General features: G+C 42.7%; 1 protein-coding gene across 2 annotated transcripts in view; it reads left to right on the forward strand.

Annotated features, from left to right (window-relative positions):
- Positions 1-23,106, forward strand: part of CLMN (calmin) — a 117,791-nt gene that overhangs the window by 20,283 nt on the left and 74,402 nt on the right. Inside the window, exon 1 of one of the 2 annotated variants that reach the window (XM_045013605.1) lies at positions 4,473-5,228. The exons of the other annotated variant lie outside the window; for it this stretch is intronic. Within the exon in view, the coding sequence (XP_044869540.1) occupies positions 5,147-5,228 (82 nt within the window). The 5' untranslated portion in view covers positions 4,473-5,146. Of the gene's footprint in view, positions 1-4,472; positions 5,229-23,106 lie in introns of those variants that run through there. 2 annotated transcript variants of the gene reach the window in all.

The raw sequence follows: 23,106 nt of genomic DNA on the forward strand, positions 1-23,106 counted from the left end.
TGTGACATACTGCCCAAGTGCAAGAAATAGCATGGCAGATGGCCTGTCACACAAGGATAAACTTGCTGACTCCTGAATGACACCATGTTCAGCCATCTTTAAGCCATCTAACTTGAACAGTGGACATGGACCTAACTCATTCAATCCGTGCTGCCTTGCGACCCTCACCACTCAAACCTGCCAGACCTTGGATGATGCAGACACTCAGCCTGCTTCGGAGTTTCAAATGTGGGATGGAATTTTCCACCATGAGAGTGCGTTTATGTTCCAGATGGCCAGCCCAGACTCACAGTTCTCGAGTAATGGCATGATTCCCAGCTCACTGGCCATTTGGGCTAAACTAAAGCCAGGTCTCCTTCAGCTCCTATGCACCCCTTCTTACCCCTGGTCTACTATAACCCTGGATTTCATAGTAAAACTACCTCACTCCTATGGATGTACAGTTGTTTTGGTCGCCGTTATTCTCTGACCAAGATGGCACACTTTATCCCCTCTTGCATCGTTCCCACTGCCCTGGAAACTGCCTGTTTGTTGAACACATCTTGCAGCTCCACGGACTGCTGACCGGCATAGTGTTGGATTGAAGCCTAATGCTTGTCTCCCCTTTCTGGCGAGCTCTTCAAACTTCTGGAGGTAGAACTCCTCACCTCCTCTCCATATCATCCACAGACCAATAAGCAGGTGGATTCTCAAACAGTACATCCCCCGCTTCCTGAATTGCCATCAGGAGGACTGTGTCTCCCTGCTTCCATGTGCCAAATGCACTTACAACAAGGTGGTCCACGGCCACGCCTCCATTTGGCAGAGCCCATTCTGCCCAATTATGGCTTCCACCTTCTGCTGCCCACAAGCTCCTGGGTTCCTGCATCAGTGGAGCTGGTCACCCATATGTATCACATACAAGAGCTCATAGAACATGCAGAAGCCACTAAAAAGCTCTATCAGGAGTCTGCAGACAAGCCACCCCCAAACTAGCTATCAGAGATACAGTCTGCGTGTCAGCGAGGGAAGTTGTACCAATATAAATATAGTGGTTTAACTATGCCAATATCATTCTATTGAAATAACTTTCCAAGTAAACAAGTGCTTAGATACCTCTGCCCAGGGATGACTATATTACAGCAGGAGCTATAGAGCAGCCCAGAACTGGGAAGGCACAAAAGGGGTTTAAACCACCTTAGACCTCTCCCCACCTTCTATACTCTGGGCTGTGAGTTCTCTGCTTCTTTTTCCTTATCAGGCCACCTTTAAATATTGACAATTATATTTAACTCAGAATATAATCCACCAATTCATCCACAGGTAACTGATATTAAGCAAATAAACTTTACAGCTATCTGAATTATGCATAGACACAGACTGCAGAATAAATTGAAAAGAGGTTCAGTAACATCATTTCACCTAGAACACCCTGTTGTTGTTGTTAATATTAATCATAGTTCCTAGGAGCCCCAGTCAGGGATCAGGACCCCACTGTGCAAGGTGCGGTACAAACTGATAGACTCCCCACCTTCCAGTGTGCCATCTTTTTTTAAAATAAACCTGACATTATCCTTCAGATTCTTCCCCGGGTGTTTACAGCGTTGCCCTGGCCAAACAGCAAAAGCCAAGGGATTTAAACAGTAAACTGTTACCTTTAAAAGTCAAAAGGCAATCAAGCTTATTAATTAAAAACTTCATCAGTTATTTGCCCAAAAGAAATATTCCAGTCCTCATTGCATGTTATCACTTGTTTAGTAAGCATGTAGCACATTCATAGACTTTCTCTCCCACAAGTTCTCAGTGATTTTGAGTGTGAGTCTCACAATATTTGGAGTGGTAATTATGGAAGACACACTGCTTTTATATTTTTTAAAAAATAAGTACAACGCTGACCCACTCAGGGTAATCGGCAGTGGGGATCAGACCTGGGATCTCTGGAGCTTAATGCACAAGTCTCTGCATGAGCTAAAAGATGCATGAGTTAAAAAATGTGTCTCTTAGCTAAAGCTGTAGCAGGCTCATAAATCTCTAGAGCAGGGGTTCTCAAACTGGGGGTCGTGACCCCTCAGTGGGTCGCAAGGTCATTACATGGGGGGTTGCGAGCGGTTAGCCTCCACCCCAAACCCCACTTAACCTCCAGCATTTATAATAGTGTTAAATATATAAAAAATGTGTTTTTAATTTATAAGAGGGGTCCCACTGTGTGAAAGGGGTCACCAACACAAAAGTTTGAGAAACACTGCTCTAGAAAGCCTAGCCACCACTAGAGGGGGACAGAGTGCCACTCTGAGCAAGCAGGGGTTACATAAGTTTCTAGCCCTCATGGTTGTGGGGGAAAATATGACCCTTAAAGGATTAAAAGCAAAAGGCAAATAAGAAGCCAACTTTTTTTTTAAAAATCTCATTATTTTTTAAGCCCCTCTCACAATTTTTTGGGACCTGACTCATGATTTTTCAATACTTGGGGTTGGCAATACTCTTTTTTGTCTCCCATCTGAATGGAACATACTTTCTGGTGTTAAATATCAGGATCTTTAGTGACCATGTTGCTCTGAATCCTGCTTCCCTGAGCTGCCATATCAGGAATAAATATCTTATCCTTGAAGACCCCACTTAGCTGTGCCTCTCCCAATTTATCTGACCATGTCCCTTAATGTGTCACTCTCTATCCTCGCCCCGAACAATCTATCGCTCTCACAACCATCTCTGCTCTATTTTCAGTTGCATCCCTAACAGGGCCACCCAGAGGATTCAGGGAGCCTGGGGCAAAGTAATTTTGGGGGCCCCTTCCATAAAAAAAAGTTGCAAAACTATAGAATATTATATTCTCATGAAGGCCCCTTTGGGGCCTGGGGCAAATTGCCCCATTTGCCCCCCCCGGGCAGCCCTGATCCCTAAACACTGTGTATTTTGCCAGAGCTATGCCAGGCCACTACCATGATCCTTCCCGAAGAGCCCCTTCTGCCTGATGCCGACAAGAAATGAGTCAGATGTTTAATTAATTAAAAATGGAACTAACATAAGGTCTGTATCCCTTTCCCTATTACACTACTTCTGTTCTTTGTCCTTTTCATTTGTAAACTCCTCAGGGTAGGCTGTGTCTTTACCTACTCTAATCTAAATAATAATTATGCTAGTAGTCAGAGCTGATTCTAGGCCCAAGTGTGGAGTGATTTCTTGGTATTTTCTTGTGATAAATAGCTTGCTTACTGGTTGCTGTGCTCATAATTTAGCTTCCCCGCTTTCCCCGTCTGATTTTTATTTAGGATAGGAAAAGTTCTTAGACTGGCTCTGGGAACAGTATGAGTCCATTCCAGAACTGGGTGAAACAGCCTGAGAGCATGGCATCAATTTCTATCTGGCATCTCACAAGCACTTTAAAGTATTAAGTGATACAACCTGCAGATCCCAGTTCAGTTATATTTAAATTTGCAAGTTCCAATACACTGATATTAAAATGTACAGATCCCAAGTCATTTATTAGTCCAACTAATCATACTCTACTAGTAGTACTCAGTTGTATTAATAATTTCTTTTTTTTTAATTATTTAATGTTGTGGATTTGCAAGGAAAGCATAATAATAAAAACAATGCAATGTACAGATTAAATAACTATATATAAAGAAAATGTACATGCTTTTACTATCTATTTAGGTTTTTATACAACAGCCATCACTGTAGTAATTAAACACCTCAATAATCCTAATGTCTCCTTGTCCAATAATTCAAATATGGGGCCACATGGCATGACAGGAAAAGACCATAAATGTCACAACAGACCACAAATAAAGCTCACCAGACTAGATGATAAAACACAAAAAGTAAATTGTAATATTAATTATTTATTTTATTTACTAGTAGTGATTGTTTATTTAATACTGATCGGGAAAAAATTATTTTGCCTGACACTCCCTCTCTCTTCCTTTTGTGCTGCAGATCTCTCCTGATTTGTGCAATTTACTTTAGAGGACTAGCCTCCCCACCATCTGGAACAGAAAAGAGCTTTACATTTCATCCAGGTCCCCTGCTGCCAGTGCAAGCAAACTGACTTTTGTAAAATGTCCAGTGCTGAGCGGGACCACAAATGATCGTACAAGGTCTTTTCCTTTTGGGGAGAGGGGTGTGTGTGTGTGTGTGTGTGTGTGTGGACTCGAGCGTAGTTCTTAAAGTAAATGGCACAGATCAAGAGAATTTTTAGGAGAGAGGAGACAGCATGTGACCAGTGCACAGAGATTGTCCTGATGGCGATTCTCAGCGATGTCAGAAGAAGCCCTTTTGGCAGCACAGACCAGCTGGGGTAACTACTGCTTCCCAGTGGCCGCTGTGTCCGATTCAGCCCTGGATGCGCAGTATCTACAGGTTGGAGGGTTACACGCGTTCGCTCCTCCCCGATCCTTCCCGTCGGTGCTGTTTTTCCGGCACTGGTCGGCGATGCCCCGCAGGGGTTTATTTATCGTGGGTGTGTGACCGAGCCTGGGCTTTCACTTCCTTTTTCGTTAGCAGCGCCCATTCCTCAGTAGCGCCTGGCCGCCCGCCCGCCCGGGGAGGCGGGGGGAGCCCCTGGGGGCTGGAAGGTGTTTGTGTACCACGCCTGCTTTGCTTGCCAGCAAATACTAACCAGGTGCCTCTCCCCGGGCGGGCGTCTGCTTCCCACCGCTGCCGCTGCCCAACCTGCGGCTGCGTCAACTCAGCGACACAAGGCGGCATCACAATATGCAACTTAGAGACCTCCGACTTCGGCGCGAGCCATAAAAACTTGGATCCGGCCCCGGGGCTGCTCCGAGCGGACCGCCGGCCCCTTGCGGAGAGGGGCAGGGAGCGGCGTGGGCGCCTCGGCTGGGCTCCCTTCCAGCCCCGGCTCCTGCTCCCCCCTCGCTGTGGGCTTGCGCCGGGCTCCCCTTTCCCTGCCCCTGTTCCGCGGGGGGGTGCGGCTCTGCTGGGCTCCCCGGCCCCCTCCCCTGCGCGCAGGGGGCTCGGCTGCCCCCCGCGGCGCTGCTGTGTGCGCGCAGCGCCGTGTTGATCCCCTTGCCGCTCTCCCCCGCCCCCAGCCTCTCCTCCGGCTCGCTCCTCTCTCCCGGCTCCAGACCCCGGCTGCGCGTGTGTCTGGGGGGGATCCCCGTTTCCCAAGCAGCGCTGTGTCCGCCCCCACCCCGCCTGCTGCTCCATGGCAGGGCACGAGTGGGACTGGTTTCAGCGGGAGGAGCTGATCGGGCAGATTAGCGACATCCGAGTGCAAAACCTCCAAGGTAAATATCCCCATATTGCGCCCCCCCTCCCCAACTGAGCGTTGTGCTCCCAGCTGGATTCGATCTGGCGCTGTGAAAACTCCGGTTCCGTCCCCCTCTCGCCCCTGCCTGCTCCGTTCCGGCCGTGCGCTGACCTCACCGTTTCCTTTGACCTGCCTTGGGAGACAAACGTGTGTGTGGCACTTGTGCATTGGATCGGGGCGCGCACGGGGCTCCCTCGGGGGCTGGGCAGGGAGGGGAGGGGTGATTGCTCGTGGGAGAGGGGGTCAGATTTGTATTTAATTTTCTTTCCTGCTTTGCTTGGGACCTGCAGAAGTAATCTCTGTATCGGAGGGGAGAAGGGGGGGACAGCTATGTATTAGTGCTGGACTTTCACGTTCAGACAGGTTAGATCAATAGCACGGTACAAAAGGGGGCAGTGTTATGGCACCCATGGCAGTGGTGAGATCTCAAGGATGGAGAAGTTTCTGCAGCAGGGTGCAGGGGACACCTAGCCTGGGATCTCCCTAAACGAAAGACAGCCTGGACAAAAATCCCAGCAAGAAATGATCAGGCTTTTCACTAGCGGAAGGAAACAAGCGAGAAAAGGAGGGCAGTGTGTGTCAGAGGTGGAAAGGGGGCTGGGAAAGTTGCTGAGGTGTTACAGTAGGTTGTTACTTTCAGGCAGTGCTTCCTTCACTACCCAGTCACGTTCCTGAAGGAGTCACAGCTGGCTAATGTCCTCTTCCTTTGGGGAGGACCTACATTTCGGGAGGGCTAGAAGTCTCAGCCTGCCAAGGTTTCAAACCGGGGGTAAAGACCCAAAAGGAGAGGCCCACATTCTGAACTGCAGAAGGATAACCTAGGGAATCACCCTGACAGAATGCTGGGGCTCTTTTGTTTGAACTCTGGATGAAGATAGCCGGAACCTTAATGTAAAGTCATTCATTTAGATAATAATTAATAAACAGTGAGCTAACACTGTGTTTTGGGAGGCCAGAGATCGGAACACAAAACCTGATTCTGCATTGTTGGGGTATGTGGGAACTTTGCCTTTGACTTCAGCTGGAGTGTGTTCAAAGTGCTTTGCACACTTTGGGGCAAATTCTGCTCAGTTGACCTGGTGTAAAATTTGGAGTAACTCAGCTGAAGTCAATACTGTCGCTTCAGATTTACACTAGTGTAACAGTGTAGAATTTAGCCCACCATCTGATAAAAAAAGGTGACATACCCCCTTGTGAGTGACTGTTGAATAAGCATAAGCAGAGCTGATACACTGACTATAAGATACTTTTTCTGTCTTTCTGTGGGACATACTAGCTACACTGAGATATAACTATTACCGTTAAATAGTACAGCCCACATAAACTGTTTTCTACAAAGTTATGTTTGCCCCTCTCTAATTACCCATGGTTGGCAGAGATAATGTGAACTGATGTAACAATAAAGAGCAGCTCTGGTGTGCAGGGATAGGAAAATACTTTGTTTAATGTAACCTACCAATCATCTTAATCAACAGTGTGCATTAAACTGAGATATAAACTCTATCTCCTATTAAAATAAAAGGCTTCATTTGTAGGCCATTATTTCTTGCTGTTGATACCTAATGATATGAAAGTAATACATGTTGGAAGAGACATTGCATTTGCTGGAAGGTGGTTTTATTACATAATATACTGTATTTAATCTACCTGTGAGGAGACCAAAATCAGCCGTTCTGTTAGCTGTCCATTTGTGGAAGTGCAGGTGAATTTTAATTAGAGATGGACTCATTTCGCAAAATGGTGAGCTGCATCTTGAACACTCCAATATTCAGATTTAGAATTTATTCAAACTTTGGGGGGTTGTGGTTGAATCAGTCTCTAGTTTTAGCAATCCTTCATTACAACATAATTGCAGTATTTCACCCACTCTTGGTCATCTCTCTTCCACTGACGATTAACATGGACTGTCTGAACCCATTCCCCCAAAATCCCCCGAATGACCCAACTTTATAACTATCTGCTGATTATATACAACAAGATTTTACCCTAAAATTCACTGGTGTATTTTTGAGGAAAAGATTCCATAAAAGAAAATTAATTAAAAATGTATCACCCCTTCTTTTCTTTACCTCCTAATCATTTGTTCAAGAATGAATTAAATTTCATTACACTCTGTGAAACTTAAAGATACAGAGACACACTGTTCTAGAGAGCCTCTCTCTTAAAATTCCTACAGTCCTGCAGAGGAATAGCCTATCCCGCAGGGCAAATTCCGTTGGATAACACTGAGTTCACGAAAAACCACATTCCCTTCTTACAATATAAGAGGAATTCTGAATATTAGTTATCATCTCACTGCATGTACCACTATAAGATATTTGAAGATATCTTACCTTAGCTATTAAAGGGGGAAAAGGCATCAGATGAGGATATGTACAGTGGCATAGTTCTAGAATAAATAATAATACCTAGCACTTATATATTACTTTTAAATCATAGATCTCGTATAACTTTATAAAAGTGAATAAGAATTATTCTGTACATTTTACAGATGGGGGGGAACCTGGCACTCAGAGAATATAAGAGACTTGCTCAGCATCACCCAGGAACTCAGTGGCAGATCCAGGAATAAAACCCAAGGCCTGGACTCTCAAAGATACCTAGGTGCCTACATTACATTGATTTCAATGGGAATTAGGTGCCTAAATAATTTTGAGGATCAGAACCTGAATCTCCTGCCTTTCAGTCTAGTGCAGGGGTCGACAACGTTTCAGAAGTGGTGTGCCGAGTCTTCATTTATTCACTCTAATTTAAGGTTTCGCGGGCCAGTAATACATTTTAATGTTTTTAGAAGATCTCTTTCTACAAGTCTATAATATATAACTAAACTATTGTTGTATGTAAAGTAAATAAGGTTTTTTAAATGTTTAAGAAGCTTCATTTAAAATTAAATTAAAATGCAGAGCCCCCCCAGACTGGTGGCCAGGATCCGGGCAGTGTGAGTGCCACTGAAAATCAGCTCACGTGCTGCCTTTGGCATGGGTGCCATAGGTTGCCTACCCTTGGTCTAGTGCAGGGGTCGGCAACCGGTGGCTCGCGGCTCGCCAGGGTAAGCACCCTGGCGGACCGGCCCGGTTTGTTTATCTGCCGCGTCGGCAAGTTCGGCCGATCGCGGCTCCCACTGGCTGCGGTTCGCGGTCCCAAGCCAATGCGGGAGGCAGGAAGCCGTGGCCAGAACATCCCTCGGCTCGCGCCGCTTCCTGCCTCCCGCATTGGCCTGGGACCACGAACCGCAGCCAGTGGGAGCCGCGATCGGCCGAACTTGCCGACGCGGCAGATAAACAAACCGGGCCGGCCCGCCAGGGTGCTTACCCTGGCGAGCTGCGAGCCACCGGTTGCCGACCCCTGGTCTAGTGCAATATCCACTGTAACATGCTGCCCAGCTGAGAATAAATTTTTTTTAAAAAATTGGCAAGATGCTGATTTCAGTTTCAGGGGTCTGAGAACAGAATTTGGCCCTCCGTTTATAAATCTCAGTTCTGTCCCAATCTAAAATTTTTATAAAGCACCAGTACTATATTAGTTGCAAAATCTATAAAGACTCCTATCAGTATTCTAAAGAGTTTATGAATATTTATAAATATTTGTGGAGTAGATACACTGTTTCAATCTGTATTGATACACCTATTGTTTATTTAAGTAGGCCCTATCTTTTTTTTCACATTGGGATGCATGCTTTTATTGTAGCAAGGCTTAAAAATGATTTGAAATATTTTGTGCCCAATCTTGGCTTCACTGAAGTGAGTGGGAGTTTAGCCCATAACTTCAAATGCCCTCGTATGCTGTTTCACTGCTGAAGAGTTATTTTCTTTTTTTAAATAGCTAATGTAATTCTTGCAATTCAGCTTTATTTTGAACCTTTGTAGTTCTGTTGTAACTAAACTGTGAGATCTTGATCTCACAAACTATCTGAACTCTGCACTTATAGTTCATGATTTCATCAGAATCTCTCTCTCTCTCTCTCTCTCTCTCTCTGGTTTTATAATTCACTGTAATGTAATTTACATGTTAAAAATCCCTGTGTAAATTAAAATTGCTAGTAGGCCAAGCAATGCTTAATCTGTAATGAAAAGGGTGCTGGGATTGAAGCAATTTTTTTACTTTCATAGATGCAGCAAGGCCAGAGGTACTGGGGCTATGAACTGCCAAGCCCAGAGGTACCAGGGCTATGAACTGCCAAGGCTAGAGATGCCGGGGCTTAGCCCTGGCATAAATTAAGCACTGAGGTCTTGCCAGTTACTGGAATTGATCTGCTCTCCTTTTACAAAACTTTCTACAGTGTTGTGGTTCCAATAATTACTCTCGATTAATACATTGGTATGAGAGCAGAATTAGTCCTGATAACTTTACACTTCTATTAAAAATTGATTGGGGTAGATTATAGTGTGCTAACATTCTCGCTTTTTTACTAAAAGATTAAAACTGACACAGCCATTGGTGAAAGCTGCTAACCACTGCGACTACTGAAACATGGTATATAAGAAAATAAATGCCAGTTTTAAAAATGGAACTGCCAGCTGGATGTTTAGACATGGCCATATGCTGATGGGTTTTTACTTTCCCTTTTTATTAAAAACTCCTATTTTCAATGTTTTAAAATAAGAAGTGATAGTAAAAGGCCATCTCAGGTAAATGCTGCTAAAAGCTACAAGAACATTTTCCATTTTAGATAAGAGAACCAGGAGTGGTTTCAGGGCATAGACTCAAAAAAGTGACAATCTGTGGGGGAAAAAAAAATGTGGAATAAGTACCAGGCTTGTTGACATACAAATCACTGAAGCGTCTCTCTCCTATTTTTTTTTTTTTTTATGATGCAGCTAGGTGCCTTTGATATATTTATATCCTTGTGCTATTTGCTCGGTTCATAAATTCTCTGTACCATATTCCTCTAAACACCAAAAAGAAAAGAAAAAATGCACTGAATGTCTGAGGACATCATAAAGCGGTGGAATGCTCAACAATTAATTTTCAGCCAAGAGGAGAAGATTATTTTTATCACAATAACAGCAAGAACATTTTGTTACAACGTATGAATATTTTAACATCTTCCCAACAGGAAGGTTAGTTTAGGCATATTCAAAAATGGCCATATGAGTGAGTGTGCTCATTTGCCTAGCTTTATTCACTAGAATGAAGCAACATCTGTTAAAGAAAACAATTCCTGAAAGAATATTTTTGACTGTGATCCAGTGCTCTGTAATAGTCTGAGTAATATATATTATACTGTACACTTCTTTCCCTACATCAGCTAGAATGATATATATAGAGAAGGACACTTTTGTAGTCAGAGGTTTTATGCACCTTTAGGAAGTCAGTACTATAGCAGTTATTGAAAACTGTGCTCTTCATTTCTTATGATTTTAACACTCTGTACGACTCCTGGGTAGTAGAGTTCTACGGTTGTTAAGATGTGAGCTGAGTGTACCAGAATCAGAATGCGTGGGTCCTTTTCCTTACTGTGCCACTGATTCAGGTTCTGATTCAATTGAAATCCATGGGAATCTTTCTTTTGATTTCAGTAGGCTTTGGGTCAGGCCCTCGATGTCTAATTTTGGGCAAGTCATTTAGAGCCATGTTTTCAAGGGTCCACTAATTTTGGATGCCTCATGTTTTGGGTACTCAACTTAAGACCTAGGACCTGCTTTTCAGAAGTGTTGCACACCCACAATCCCAGTTGTAGCCAATAGGAGCTTCAAATGCCCAGCACTTCTAAATAATGAGGCCATCTGTGTGTCTCAAGTCAGACACCTAAAAACAGAGATTTTCAGAATTAGTGGATTGGTTTTTTTAAATGTTGACCTCTCTGTCTCTTTGTTTACCAATATGTATATTGGGTATAATAATACCTACAATGGTCACCCTTAAAAAATAGTTGCCTTTTTGTAGTTATTACTATTATAGCAGTGTGCATTTCAGATATAGGGAATATATCTCAAACAGATTGAAATCAGGTTACGCAATTTGGAAAAGTTCTAAGTAACTGCTTGCAGAGTAAAGTACTCAGTGGGAGTGAGAAATCTGGGACTTAATGTTTGTAAAGTGCATTGGAAACTGTGGATGAAAAGTGCTGTAGAACTGCGAATTAATTTGGTTTTTGTATGGACTAACAATGTTAAGATGCACCTCTTAACCTGTGAAGGCCTAAATGTGGAACATAGTGTATGACAAAGACCCAAATTGAGAGATTAAAAAAAAAAAAGTTAATGCAGGAAACATAAAGTTTAACGGATTAATTCCTATATTGAAAATATCTCTGTATCCTCAATTTCTTAGTTTCAGCTGTAAACATGAAGGAAGAGCACATCTGTATGGAATGTAGGAAACTATGGCATTAAAAAGAGTGAAGTCTCTCAAAATGAGAGACAAGCAGTGGGAGTTAAGGGAAAGGTACAATTGCATGTTTAATTACTCATTAGCCAGGAATTGACAAAATCAAGAACTCTTTGTTCCAAGTAATCCAAAAGACAGAGGGCCTGATTCTCCATTCAGTTACATGTAAAACTGGTGTCCTGTCTTCTGTACTGGGCCATGGATTCAATATTTATTCACAAAGAGGAATGTGACCTGCTTAGGCACCAGTTCCACAAGGTACATAAGGATGTGGCTAACTTTAAGCATGAGGATATTCAGCTGATGATAGTCCCCAACACCATGTCCTATTTCTTTCCATGTAGACTTTTCATACAAATTTTGACATGGCCCAACCCCACTCACTTGTCTAATGAGACCTGGTGAGGTCTCACACCTAGGTAGTTTGGCTGTAGTTAAAAGGACAGTTTGAAAGTCACATATTTTTAAACAACAAATGTTGTTACAAAACTCAAAGCACCATATTAAAACTGAAAGATTTAGAAAGCTAATTTACTTGTCACTCTTTCTGCTAGTTTTTTATTTATTTTTTGCATTTCTAGTTAGCTTGGACAAAAATGCAGACCAGTGAATTTCAATTACATTTAAAGACAACTGCGAGGCTACTTTACTTTCTTGTTCTCAAAAATAACTTTACAGTATTTGTATTTGCAAACACTAAAAAGGAACTTTTAAAAAATCCTGTCAGTTGGAATTAAGGGAAAGCCCCTAAATTTGGTGCTTTATTTGACCTAACATTGTCCTTTCAAATACCAGTGTGATTATGTGCAATGATGCTCAAAGTTACAACTATTATAGGGCAGATGTTAAGGGCAGATCAGCAGAAGGAATGGGAGGGGAAAAAAGAGCCACAGAATATTATCTTTCACTTCATTTATAAGTCAAATGGATTTTCAAAATTCACATATTATGGAGGAAAAAATACCAGATAAGGAGGGTGTGGTAAATGATGTCACTGGAATATTTAGATAAGTAACAGACATATGATATACGGTTGCTTATCTGTTATTCTATTTTTATCTATCTCCAGGTAAATACTGTGAATGCAGGTTACTATAATGATCACTGGAATTGTAGAATGGATTTGACTTCATCATAATTGTTGCATATTTCTGTACAAACAGCTGAGCTACATTGTAGAGCTCAGTTTGAGGATTTAAAGTAACAGGCACAACTTTAATCATCCTCTTCCAATGCAGCTCATAACAGCAAAAGCCAGGATTTCTGCAGAATGAGAGCTTATGAGGGTCTGGAAGCAGACGGGATTTCTAATTCCACAGTCAGAAATCCTATCAGAGATCCTGCTGAACCTGAAAAGATGTGATCAATAATACTTAATGGGGATTGCGATCTCTGCACACAATACTCTGATGGTAGGACTCAAGATGTAATCATTAAAATAGTATAGTGCTTAGGGAATGCTCCTAGCTGGGCTGAACTAATATTGACATACACAAAAAATATTAAGAGCCTGATTCTGGCTTCACAGGGCTTTTACACTGGCATAACTCTGGAGTTCCTCCTGATTTACATTAGTATAGTTCAGAGCATAATAAGACCCAGTGACTCTATAAGATCTGAAAAATGTTGAATTCATTTCTATACCCTTCATATTGCAGTCTTGCAGATTTATTTATAAAATGCCTGCATAACCTCTCCCCCACAAGATTATGATCAAATTGAAATATTTGTATTTCAAGATGGGTATTTTTCTTTTTAAGGTGGCTTGTTTGTGGATAACCTGGATCTCAGATCTGGTCAGCTGCTAAAAAAAAATACTGTATATACTCGATCATAAGCCAGTTTGTTTATAAGCCGGCCCCCATCCCACCAAGATGGATAAGTAAAAATGGCAAATTTTTATGACTCATTCATAAGCCGACCCTATAATTCAGAGGTCAGCAAACTTTGGCTCCCGGGCCATCAGGATAAGCCACTGGCAGGCCGAGATGGTTTGTTTACCTCGAGCGTCCGCAGGCATGGAGGTAAACCTAAGTAAACAAAATGTCCCAGCCTGCCAGAGGCTTACCCTGATGGGCCGGGACAACAACTGAAGGGGAAATTTTGAGGGGGAGAAGCTGGGGGTCAGAGGAATAACCCCTGTGACCGCTCCCCACATGACTCCACCCCTAACCTGGGACCTCCCCACATGGCTCCTGCCCATGTAACCCCTTCCCGCCCCACCCCTAGCCTAGGACCCCCCCACTTTCTCCATCCCATCCCTTCCCACCTTACTTTGGGTGGGCCGGGATGGATGTCTCTGGCCCGGCCAGAGCGGCGTGGCCACAGCCTGCCGGCCCCGGAGCTGCAGCTGCTTTGGCGGCTGCGGGGAGAGCAGCATGGCCAGAAGAGGAGAGACTCTGGCCCTGCCTCTTCCTTTCTGGCTCTGCTGGCTGTGCTGCCTCTCCTTACCCCCTCCGTTGGGGGCAGGGAGGCTGTGTCCCAACTCTCCCCCCCTCTCTATACCCGTTCATAAGCCCACTCCCTTCTCTGATGCTTCCCTTTTTTACTAAAAAAATTTGGCTTATGAACGAGTATATACGGTATATTGTTGTCCCAATTTTTTATCTTGACATAATCAACCGTGTGAGTGGAGGAGGAACTTTGCAAACTAGCAGGTTGGGTAGGCAAATCCTTCGCTTCTGCTCTTCAGTATCATTTACAAAGAAAGTAAGGTGGAACACCTGTTTTACATGGAGCCTCTGGTGAATTTCCTGGTTAGTCAGGCCCCAGTCCTGCAGTTTGATCCAGGTGTGTGGACTCTGGTACATGTGGCAAGCCTCACTGATTTCAATGGGACTCCACACATATCAGCCCTTTCTGAGTTCTGTTAAAGTCAGTGGAGTTCTTCACAGTCATAGGGCCCTGCTGAGGTAGATTGTAGCATTGAGGCCTCAATCTGCACAGTGATTTTAAATACAAGATCAATACATTGTCTGGTGGGCAGTTAGGAGTCTATCTCTGCTGCAGCATTCAGCCCCAGGTTATTATATTTCCCTTGTCCGTACCAGGCCTGTGGTTGTGCCAGGCAGTAAAATTCTTCAGCTTTTGACACTTTGGATACTGTGGGCCTGGTTCAATGTCCTTGTTGCAGTTGCAGGCTAGCTGCACTTCTTTCTCTTCCTGGTCTGTCTGAGTGCACCCCCTCTGGGGTCAGGCCTTGTGCCTTTACTATCCTGTGGTAGAATTCCATAGTTCTCTCACTCTTAGACCAGGCTCTGGGTCACGGTACCCTTTGTATTGACAATGCTTACTGAGTTCTAGCACCTGTGGTTCTTCCTTGCAGGAGTCTGTAACTAGCGGTGAATATAGTGATCAGACAGCCTTCTTAAACCAAAGTATTGTTTATCTTGTAGTTGGAACAAAGTATCTGAAAACAACCAACGGTTGACATGGGTGTCTGTCTTACCCAAAGGCTTACCCATCCTCTCCTGCTGGTAACCTAGCTTCTTCAGACACCACCAGCAGGGTGTTGAGTGTCTCCAGCTGGTTCTCCTGAATAACTCCCCCACCCTCTTGAGAAAATGTTATTTTTTCAAAAAAATCTGTCACAGTTATTTTGTTATTCAGTCTGCATGGGCCTTTTCCTATCCTGGTGCTGTCTCTTAACAACCCTCTACTGTTGCTGAGTGATGGCTTAGTTTGAACCATTCCTTTTCCTTCATGCCTGTTTTTCCCCCTATGGTCCTGTATTAGGAAAAACCATATATTCATTCAGTAAACATCCCAATGGCCAGGTCAACATACAGGATTCATCAATTACTACGGAGCAGCTCCAATTCAGTCACAGCAGCTACTTCCATTGATTTCAAGGGGCTTTTGATTAAGCTTTGTGTGTGCAACCAAAGTGTAGCTACTGCTCTTATGCATGGATTCTATTCATTTTGTGCACTGAAGGGTACATATAACCCTATGCCATTTCCATCTTGGTCATTGTAAAGAAACTCCTTGTTGATATCAGTGGGTGTTCTGCAGATGAAGTGAAGGTAGAATATGTTTAGGGCCCAATTCTTCTCTCACACTGGTGTAAAGATGGAGTAATTCCACTATCAGTTGGGTTACACCAGTGGAAAATCAGTGTGAGTGAGAGGAGAGGTCCCCAATGTTCAGAGTCCTTTAAAAATTAAAGTATCCATTGGTGCGTGGTTAATTCTGTTAAAAAACTGATTCCCTGTTAGAATGGTCCTTAATACACAGCGCTTTCTAGCTTTTATTGGCATTCGTTATAAATTCTTTCTTATTGACATGAACTGTGGTTATAATATTTTATTTATAAACGTTATATATTTATTAATTTATAAAGTCCCCACTTCAGAAATAGTATCTGGGACTCTGCATATAAGGAACAAAAATTAAATCTATTTGGGCTGAGTGCCCAGAGACAGTAGCAAGACAAACAAAGTGGGCAAACAGGAAAAAATGTTCTTAAAGGGAAGAACCACTACAAAGAGGAGGGACACCAAAATGCCCTAACCTATACGGACTCCAACAGAGAGGCCTCCTCAGTCACAGGCTTGAAGACAGTTCAACACCTTCACTTCCATAGATGGGGGTCTCTGAACCGAAAAGACCCTGCCCACTTCAGCTAGAACTCTGGGACAGTGAGGATGGATAACCCACTGACCTGTGGTGGTTTTTAGGGAGAAAAGGAGATTTTGGAAGTTAATACTTAAGTACCTCTGGCTTAGGCTATTAAAATAATATCCAAAATATCTCTGGTTTTCTGAGATGGTGCAGAGTGTAGTGGATTAAGCACAAGCCAGGGAGTCAGGAGAGCTTCTTGGGGCCTTGTCCAGGTTCTGCTGTGACTTGCTTTGTGGCCTTGGGTACCTGTCTGGCTCAGTTTCCCCATCTGCGATATGATTATTATAATTTCCTGCCTCATAGAGGTTTTGTAAGGATTAGTTAGTTAATATTTGTAAACGTGTTGAAGATGTAGGGCACTGCACTAAGTGTTATTCCTAGGAGAATTTGGTGAGTGGTGCAAAGTGTAAACTCTGATTTTCTAGTAGAACATTATCTGCTAACTGAAGTATAACTCCTGGAGACTTAAAATTCCACCTGTCCAGCAGGGCATTTCCTGCCCTTAAGGTTCCACCTGTTTGGCCAGGGATTTACCGGGCTTGCTTCTACTGTAAATCCTGAGACGCTTCAGTGGAGTAAGTTGGAGTTGACACCAGTGTAACTAGGAGCAGAATCTGGCCTCTGCCCTTAAAATGCCATCTGTCAGAAGGGGATTTCCTGTCCTTGATGGTGAATTACATTGAATAATATTCAGTTCTTGTTTTTTTCTTTTATAAAAGACCCTTCCTTATGGCAGGACAAGGCATCATTTTGAAACACTGGGACTCTTGCATGAGCTCTTCCTTTTTCCTAAGTTTTTGAAACACATTTGTTTAGAAGGACGTAAAGTTGGAAGGTTAAAAAGAGAGTTTTTGTTCTGTTCCCTTCTAGGAGTTGATACAGTTTTTGACCTTGGCTGAGACAGGATTGAGTATGAATTTTTGCTGGGTAGGCTGAATTTCTTCTTCCTATGACAGTGCTTTGAAGTGTTTAATTCTGGCCTTTCAAAACTTGCAAATACTATGGATTTATCAGAAGGATCAAAAGGAAGGGGAGATCTAATTGTCTTCAAAAAATGTGTATCAAAAGGAGGCGCTGTGTTTTGGTTGCTAATACAACTAGGCAGCAGTGTTAAATGTCTACTGTGTAATGCTTCACTTGATGGTAGAAATGTCACTTATCATAAATATATTGTACTTTCAGAATCTCAAGGTTGCATCAGTTCCATTACTGCAAGTCAGGAAATAAACATGCCCCAGGGATGATATCCAGTATCTAAAAAGAAAGGATAGCAGTGCATACATCCTCTATACTCCACAACATGACCAGGAGGGACCAGCTCTTGAGACCTGCAAAGTCAGTGTCCGTGTGTCTCCTGACTTTTGAGCTGGGCCGCCCAGAGGATTCAGGGGGCTTGGGGCAAAGCAATTTCAGGGGCCCCTTCTATAACAAAAAGTTGCAATACTACAGAATGCAATATTCTCGTGGGGGCCCCTGCGGGGCCTGGGGCAAATTGCCCCACTTGCCCCCCCCCCCTCTGGGTGGTGATGCTTTTGAGTCCCTTGCATATGTGGTGGCATTAGGGTGGTGTCCTTTGGGAAAACCACATGGAAAAACAAGGGACAATGATTTATTTTAAGGGATATTTTAGGGAAATATCATTTTCCCTTAACATACCATGTATTTTTCTCTCAAGTGTACATTTCTACTGCACTCAGGTATACAATGCAATTATGATAAACTTCAGTTTAATGTTTAAAATGATACTTATTAGTTTTAATACATTTCATTCCATCTTTGTTTTTTAAAATCAATTAATAAAATTCTTTACATGTGCAATTGAAATTGACTTTAATTTGAAGCTAAGCCTTAACAGAATCAATAATTAGCTGGGTTCTGCAATCAAGGTCTGTTTACACAAGGAAAATAAATTTTGTGACCATAACTCCTACAGTGGCCAACCCTCACTTATTTTGGGGGGTGTCTTGACTCACTTATTGCATTGATTTGTTGCATAAGTGAGGGAAGGTTGAATCTAACCTGTGCAGAGCAGTACTAAGCAATGTAAATGTTGATGAAAACTTATTTTCAGTGTAGAATTCAGCCTAAAGAAACCTAGTGTTTTGACAAAAACTAACCACAAAACTAAAAAAGTTAAGAGTTCTCCTGTGCACTGAATTGCGCACCTGAAATAAAAATAATGGATGTGATTGCTTGTTTGAGACTTTGCTTGTTAAAACATCATGTTAAATATTCAGAAGTTTCTCCACCCCAGGCCTCTGTTTTTGCAGTTGTAACACAGGTAAGGAAATGTGACGAGGAATTTAGAAAACTTCTGGAAAGGGAAAGGTTCACTAATGGCTAAGTAAACAGCAAATGTTTGCCACATATGGGCACTAATATATTGTATTGCAAAGAAGGGTCAGTGAGTTCCGTATACAGGGGATGGAGTTTCAGAGTAGCAGCCGTGTTAGTCTGTATCCGCAAAAAGAACAGGAGTACTTACGGCACCTTAGAGACTAACAAATTTATTTGAGCATTACGTTTTCATGGGCTACAGCCCACTTCATCAGAAGGAGTGGGGCTTTGAAACATGGTAGCCAACTTCTCACAATTTCTTAAAACTTGTGGAATTTATTATGTTCATTCCTCCCTCAAATGCAGAAATGGAAGTAATATTATCATCCTGGTTCATTCAAAGACTTTGCTTCAGCAGCTCAGGCCGCATCAGCTGCTATGCTTTGGGACCTGTGAAGTCCTTGACTGTCCTCTGATTTTTTTTGGTGAGCCCAAAGAATCATCTTGCTGGCTGTCCTACAGCTGGCTGTTGAGTGGGTTGTTTTCCATGCATATTCAATCCTTGGTCTTTATGCTGAAAATGCCAATTAGTGCCTATTGCAGAGGTCATTATTGTGGTGTAGGCACCTGTTTACAAGGAACTGGGCTGGGACCATTACGTCTTATCAGTCTGGCCACCAGGCAGCCTGGAGAGATGGGTGCTCAGTCTGATCCCGGAACACCCTCCTGCACCCCCAACCCCACTCCAGAGCCCGCACCCCCAGCAAGAGCCCTCACCCTCTCCCACACCCCTCTCATGAGCATTCATGGCCCGCCATACAATTTCCATACCCGGATGTGGCCCTCGGGCCAAAAAGTTTGCCCACCCCTGGTTTAAAGGTTAGAAGATGTTAACTGAGTGTCACAGAGCCACAAAGTCTGGTCTATGCCCCAGCCTATAACCAGTCCATTGGGACTGACCCTTTTCTTGTGCTGGGCCCCAAGGACCCACACAGTTCTACAGGGGCAGGCCCGTGGCCTCCAAGTGTTTGTCTACACAGCAATTAAACACCCATGGCTGGCCCAGGTCAGCTGACTCAGGTTTGCGGGGCTTGGGCTGCAGGGCTGTAAATTGCTGTGTAGACATTCAGGCTAGTTCTGGAGCCCGGGCTATGGGACCCTGTGAGGCAGGAGGGTCCCAGAGCCCAGGCTCCTGCCTGAGCCTGAATGTCTCCACAGCAGTTTTTAGCCCCACAGCCCAAGCCTCATGAGCCTGCGTCAGCTGACCTGGGCCAGCCATGTGTTGTTTATTCTGCTGTAGATGTACCCCAAGACTCCGAGACCAGCAATCCCTGTCTCTCTTTGTGGCTGTCTGCAGCAAACCCAGCCAAGCGAGACTCCCGTGGGAGGCTTGTACTGTACTCCTTCAGGGCACAATGCTCCCAGTGAGTATTTGCAGTGACACAGGCAGCCCTTTTCCAAGCGAGTTAACAATTTATTAGTCACTTGGGATTCAGAACCTGAAAATGCTTCAGTTAGCAGTGAGAGGCAAAGGTTATGCCATAGTCCATCCTGGCCAAGCCAGAGCAATCAGCCAGCCAAGCTGGTATGGACCCCATTCCTGTCTCTTTCTCCCTGTCTGTCTGTCTGTCCTTAGTCCCAGTGAGAGCCCTCAGTCCCTCCAAGGACAGCTCTTATTCTTATACCTGCCACTGGACTCCTTTCCCACCCCCACTTTGTTCTCCAGCTCAGTTCACATATTCTGCCAGATGAGGTTTCCTGCTGTTAGGTGTTGATTGTTCAGTGGGGAAAGAGGAGTTGTCATTGTTGTTCTGGATTTTGGTGGGTTTCAACCAGTTCTTTAACAACCCAGTCATTCCACCCAGACAGTCAGGTGACAGGTAGACCTCATGTCTCCTGGGCAGTTGCAGGGGCAGTGTTAACCCTTTTGCATACACTGGGTAGCAATGCAAAATACAGAAGGAAACTTAGGCACACATAGGGTTCATAAAAATATTACAGAAAATTGTCACATTGACAATTCTAACAGTGCTTTTAATATGTACTAGTTAGCTGAGTTCTGGAGATCTAAGGCACTTATCAGGGTGTATTGAGAAATCACCAGTTTTAATAATGATTTAAATCAGCAAGCAGGAAATCTTGATTTAAATAATCAATGTTAAATTTGTTTTGCATTTGTACTTCTTAATTATTTTCCTGAAGAAAGGTTGATTCTTATTGATCAGTAACTATTAAAACAAATAAATTTGTTAGTCTCTAAGGTGCCACAGGTACTCCTGTTCTTTTTGTGGATACAGACTAACACGGGTGCTACTCTGAAACCTATTAAAACATGGTGATTTGCAACCAAATATAGCCTTTACACTAAATTTGGTACTTCTTTTTGTTACCTAGGATGATACACTGTATCCATACACATTTATTAAAGCAATTATATATATTCATTCATATTCTTAATTTTTTACATTTTTGTAGTATATCAGAAAATGGTGAATAATGCATTTCTTATTTACTAGATGATTAATTTTTTTTACTTGTGATATATGTCAAGCTCTATTGGATACAAATTGGAATTCAGTTAAAATGCATGAAAACAGCATTTTAAAATTGTTTTTTATTAGTTAAATAAAACTACCTTAAATGTGCTGGATATATAAGAAAAGGAAATGTTTATCAAAATCTGTTTTGCATTTAAAACTGATTTATTAAACAAAGGAAGTATTATCTGTAATTAGTGAAATGAACGGTTTCTGATCACCATGATCTTCAAGACTTTAGAACTAGTAGATCTTATCCCCTCACACATCATTTTTATTCATATAGTGGAAGAGGAAATCAAACTTTCCTGCTTTTTCAACTCTCCATCAGTTTCTTAACTTTGAATGAACTAGTCATTGAGCTGAACTATTTGAATAAACAAATTAAGAAAATATTCTCTCTGTATCTGCAGAAGAGGCTACCACTGTTAAGAGCAGTTTTAGCATTTAGCCAGTCACTTCTACCAGGTCAGTGGTTTTTACTTTCTTCAGAACTTCAGCAGCAAACATTTACTTTAATATTTTGTAAAATTGTAATTGATTTTAATAGATTATACTAAGTTTAGGCCTTAACATAGTTTAAAATTTAATTTTAAATAGGATTATTATTATTATTATTATTTTATTTTAAAATAAGACCCTGATTTAAATAAAAATATGATTTTTGTTTTCTTTGTGTTTCAAGTAATTGATTTTTATCTGCCCTGATACTTTTGTGGCTCCCATTACCATAGCATCTGAACATCTCACGATGTTTAATGTATTTATTATCACAACATTCCTGTGAGGTTGTGAAGTTATCCCCATTTTACAGAAGGGTAACAGAGGCACAGAGAGTGGATATCCACAAAGGGACTTAGGCATTGCAATTCTGAGCATCATGGCTCCTAACTTTTAGGTACATAGAAAAATCACAGGAACACCATTGCAATTAGGGTGACCAGATAGCAAGTGTAAAAAATCGGGACAAGGGGTGGTTATAGGCACCTCTATAAGACAAAGCCATTAATATAAGGACTGTCCCTATAAAATTGGGACATCTGGTCACCCTGATTGCAATCCACAAGGCCAAGTTAGGCGCCTAGGTTCCCTATGCAATGAATGGGGAGAAACAGGTACCTGAGAATGCAATACACAAAAGCCAGAACGCTAGGTTAGGAGCCTCCTAAGCTAGCCAATGGGAGATGCTGATGAGAGAGGTGTGTGCTAAGCCTTGGACCTTTCTCAGAGCTTGGCACCGAAGTTTGGGCTGTAGGGCAGTGCCTGTCTCTGCTTAGTGATACTCAAATGGGAACCAGGTGGCTAAGGTGTCTCTTGTGGGACCGAGTTAGGTGGTTGCTACGTTCTACACACTTTGAGTGTGGAATGTTATATGGTGCTGGAAAGGTGACTGCACATAAGTATCCTGCCGGACCACTTCCTCACTCTGCATGGCTCACCTGTGGCTTTTCCAATAGATTTACTTCCATGCAGTAGTGTGGACATACTGTCCAAATATAGAGCGAAGCTCAGTAGGCAGAGATAAGAATTAGGCCGTTAGTGGGGAAACAAATATGTTAAATTCTTCTAACTCAAGCCATTTCTCATTATTAATAAGAAAAAGCTCAGATTTTTATGTGTAGAAAGTTTGGGGTATTTTTTTTGGTACCATCTGGACACATACATTTGTGCAACAAATCACCACTAATGTAATGACTACAGTATATAATACTGTCTTCCCCTAGTCCATTTCTTATTAACATAGATTTTGCGCACAGAGGCTTGATTTGCCATCTGGATATGTATTATTTGTACAACAAGATCATGCCTAATGTTATAACTGCATTTTGTGCTGCAGTTGCAGTGGACCAGCAAACTATACTTTATGAAATGACTCATCTGCCCCGATCAATTCAGTGAAACATAAGATGGGAATCTAGAATTGCTAGCTAGTGCATTTTCTTCTTGGAATTTGCCGTTGCACCCCGACTGCTTGGCTAATGCTTTATTTATGTGTCCCAGTTGTACTTACTGTAGCCATAGGTAGTTTGTAGATTAGTCCCCTGTCTACAAAGAAATTCCATCCGTTAAAAGAATAAATGGTGGAAC

Source organism: Mauremys mutica, chromosome 4 (assembly GCF_020497125.1).
Source record: "Mauremys mutica isolate MM-2020 ecotype Southern chromosome 4, ASM2049712v1, whole genome shotgun sequence".
NCBI classification, from domain to species: domain Eukaryota; kingdom Metazoa; phylum Chordata; order Testudines; family Geoemydidae; genus Mauremys; species Mauremys mutica.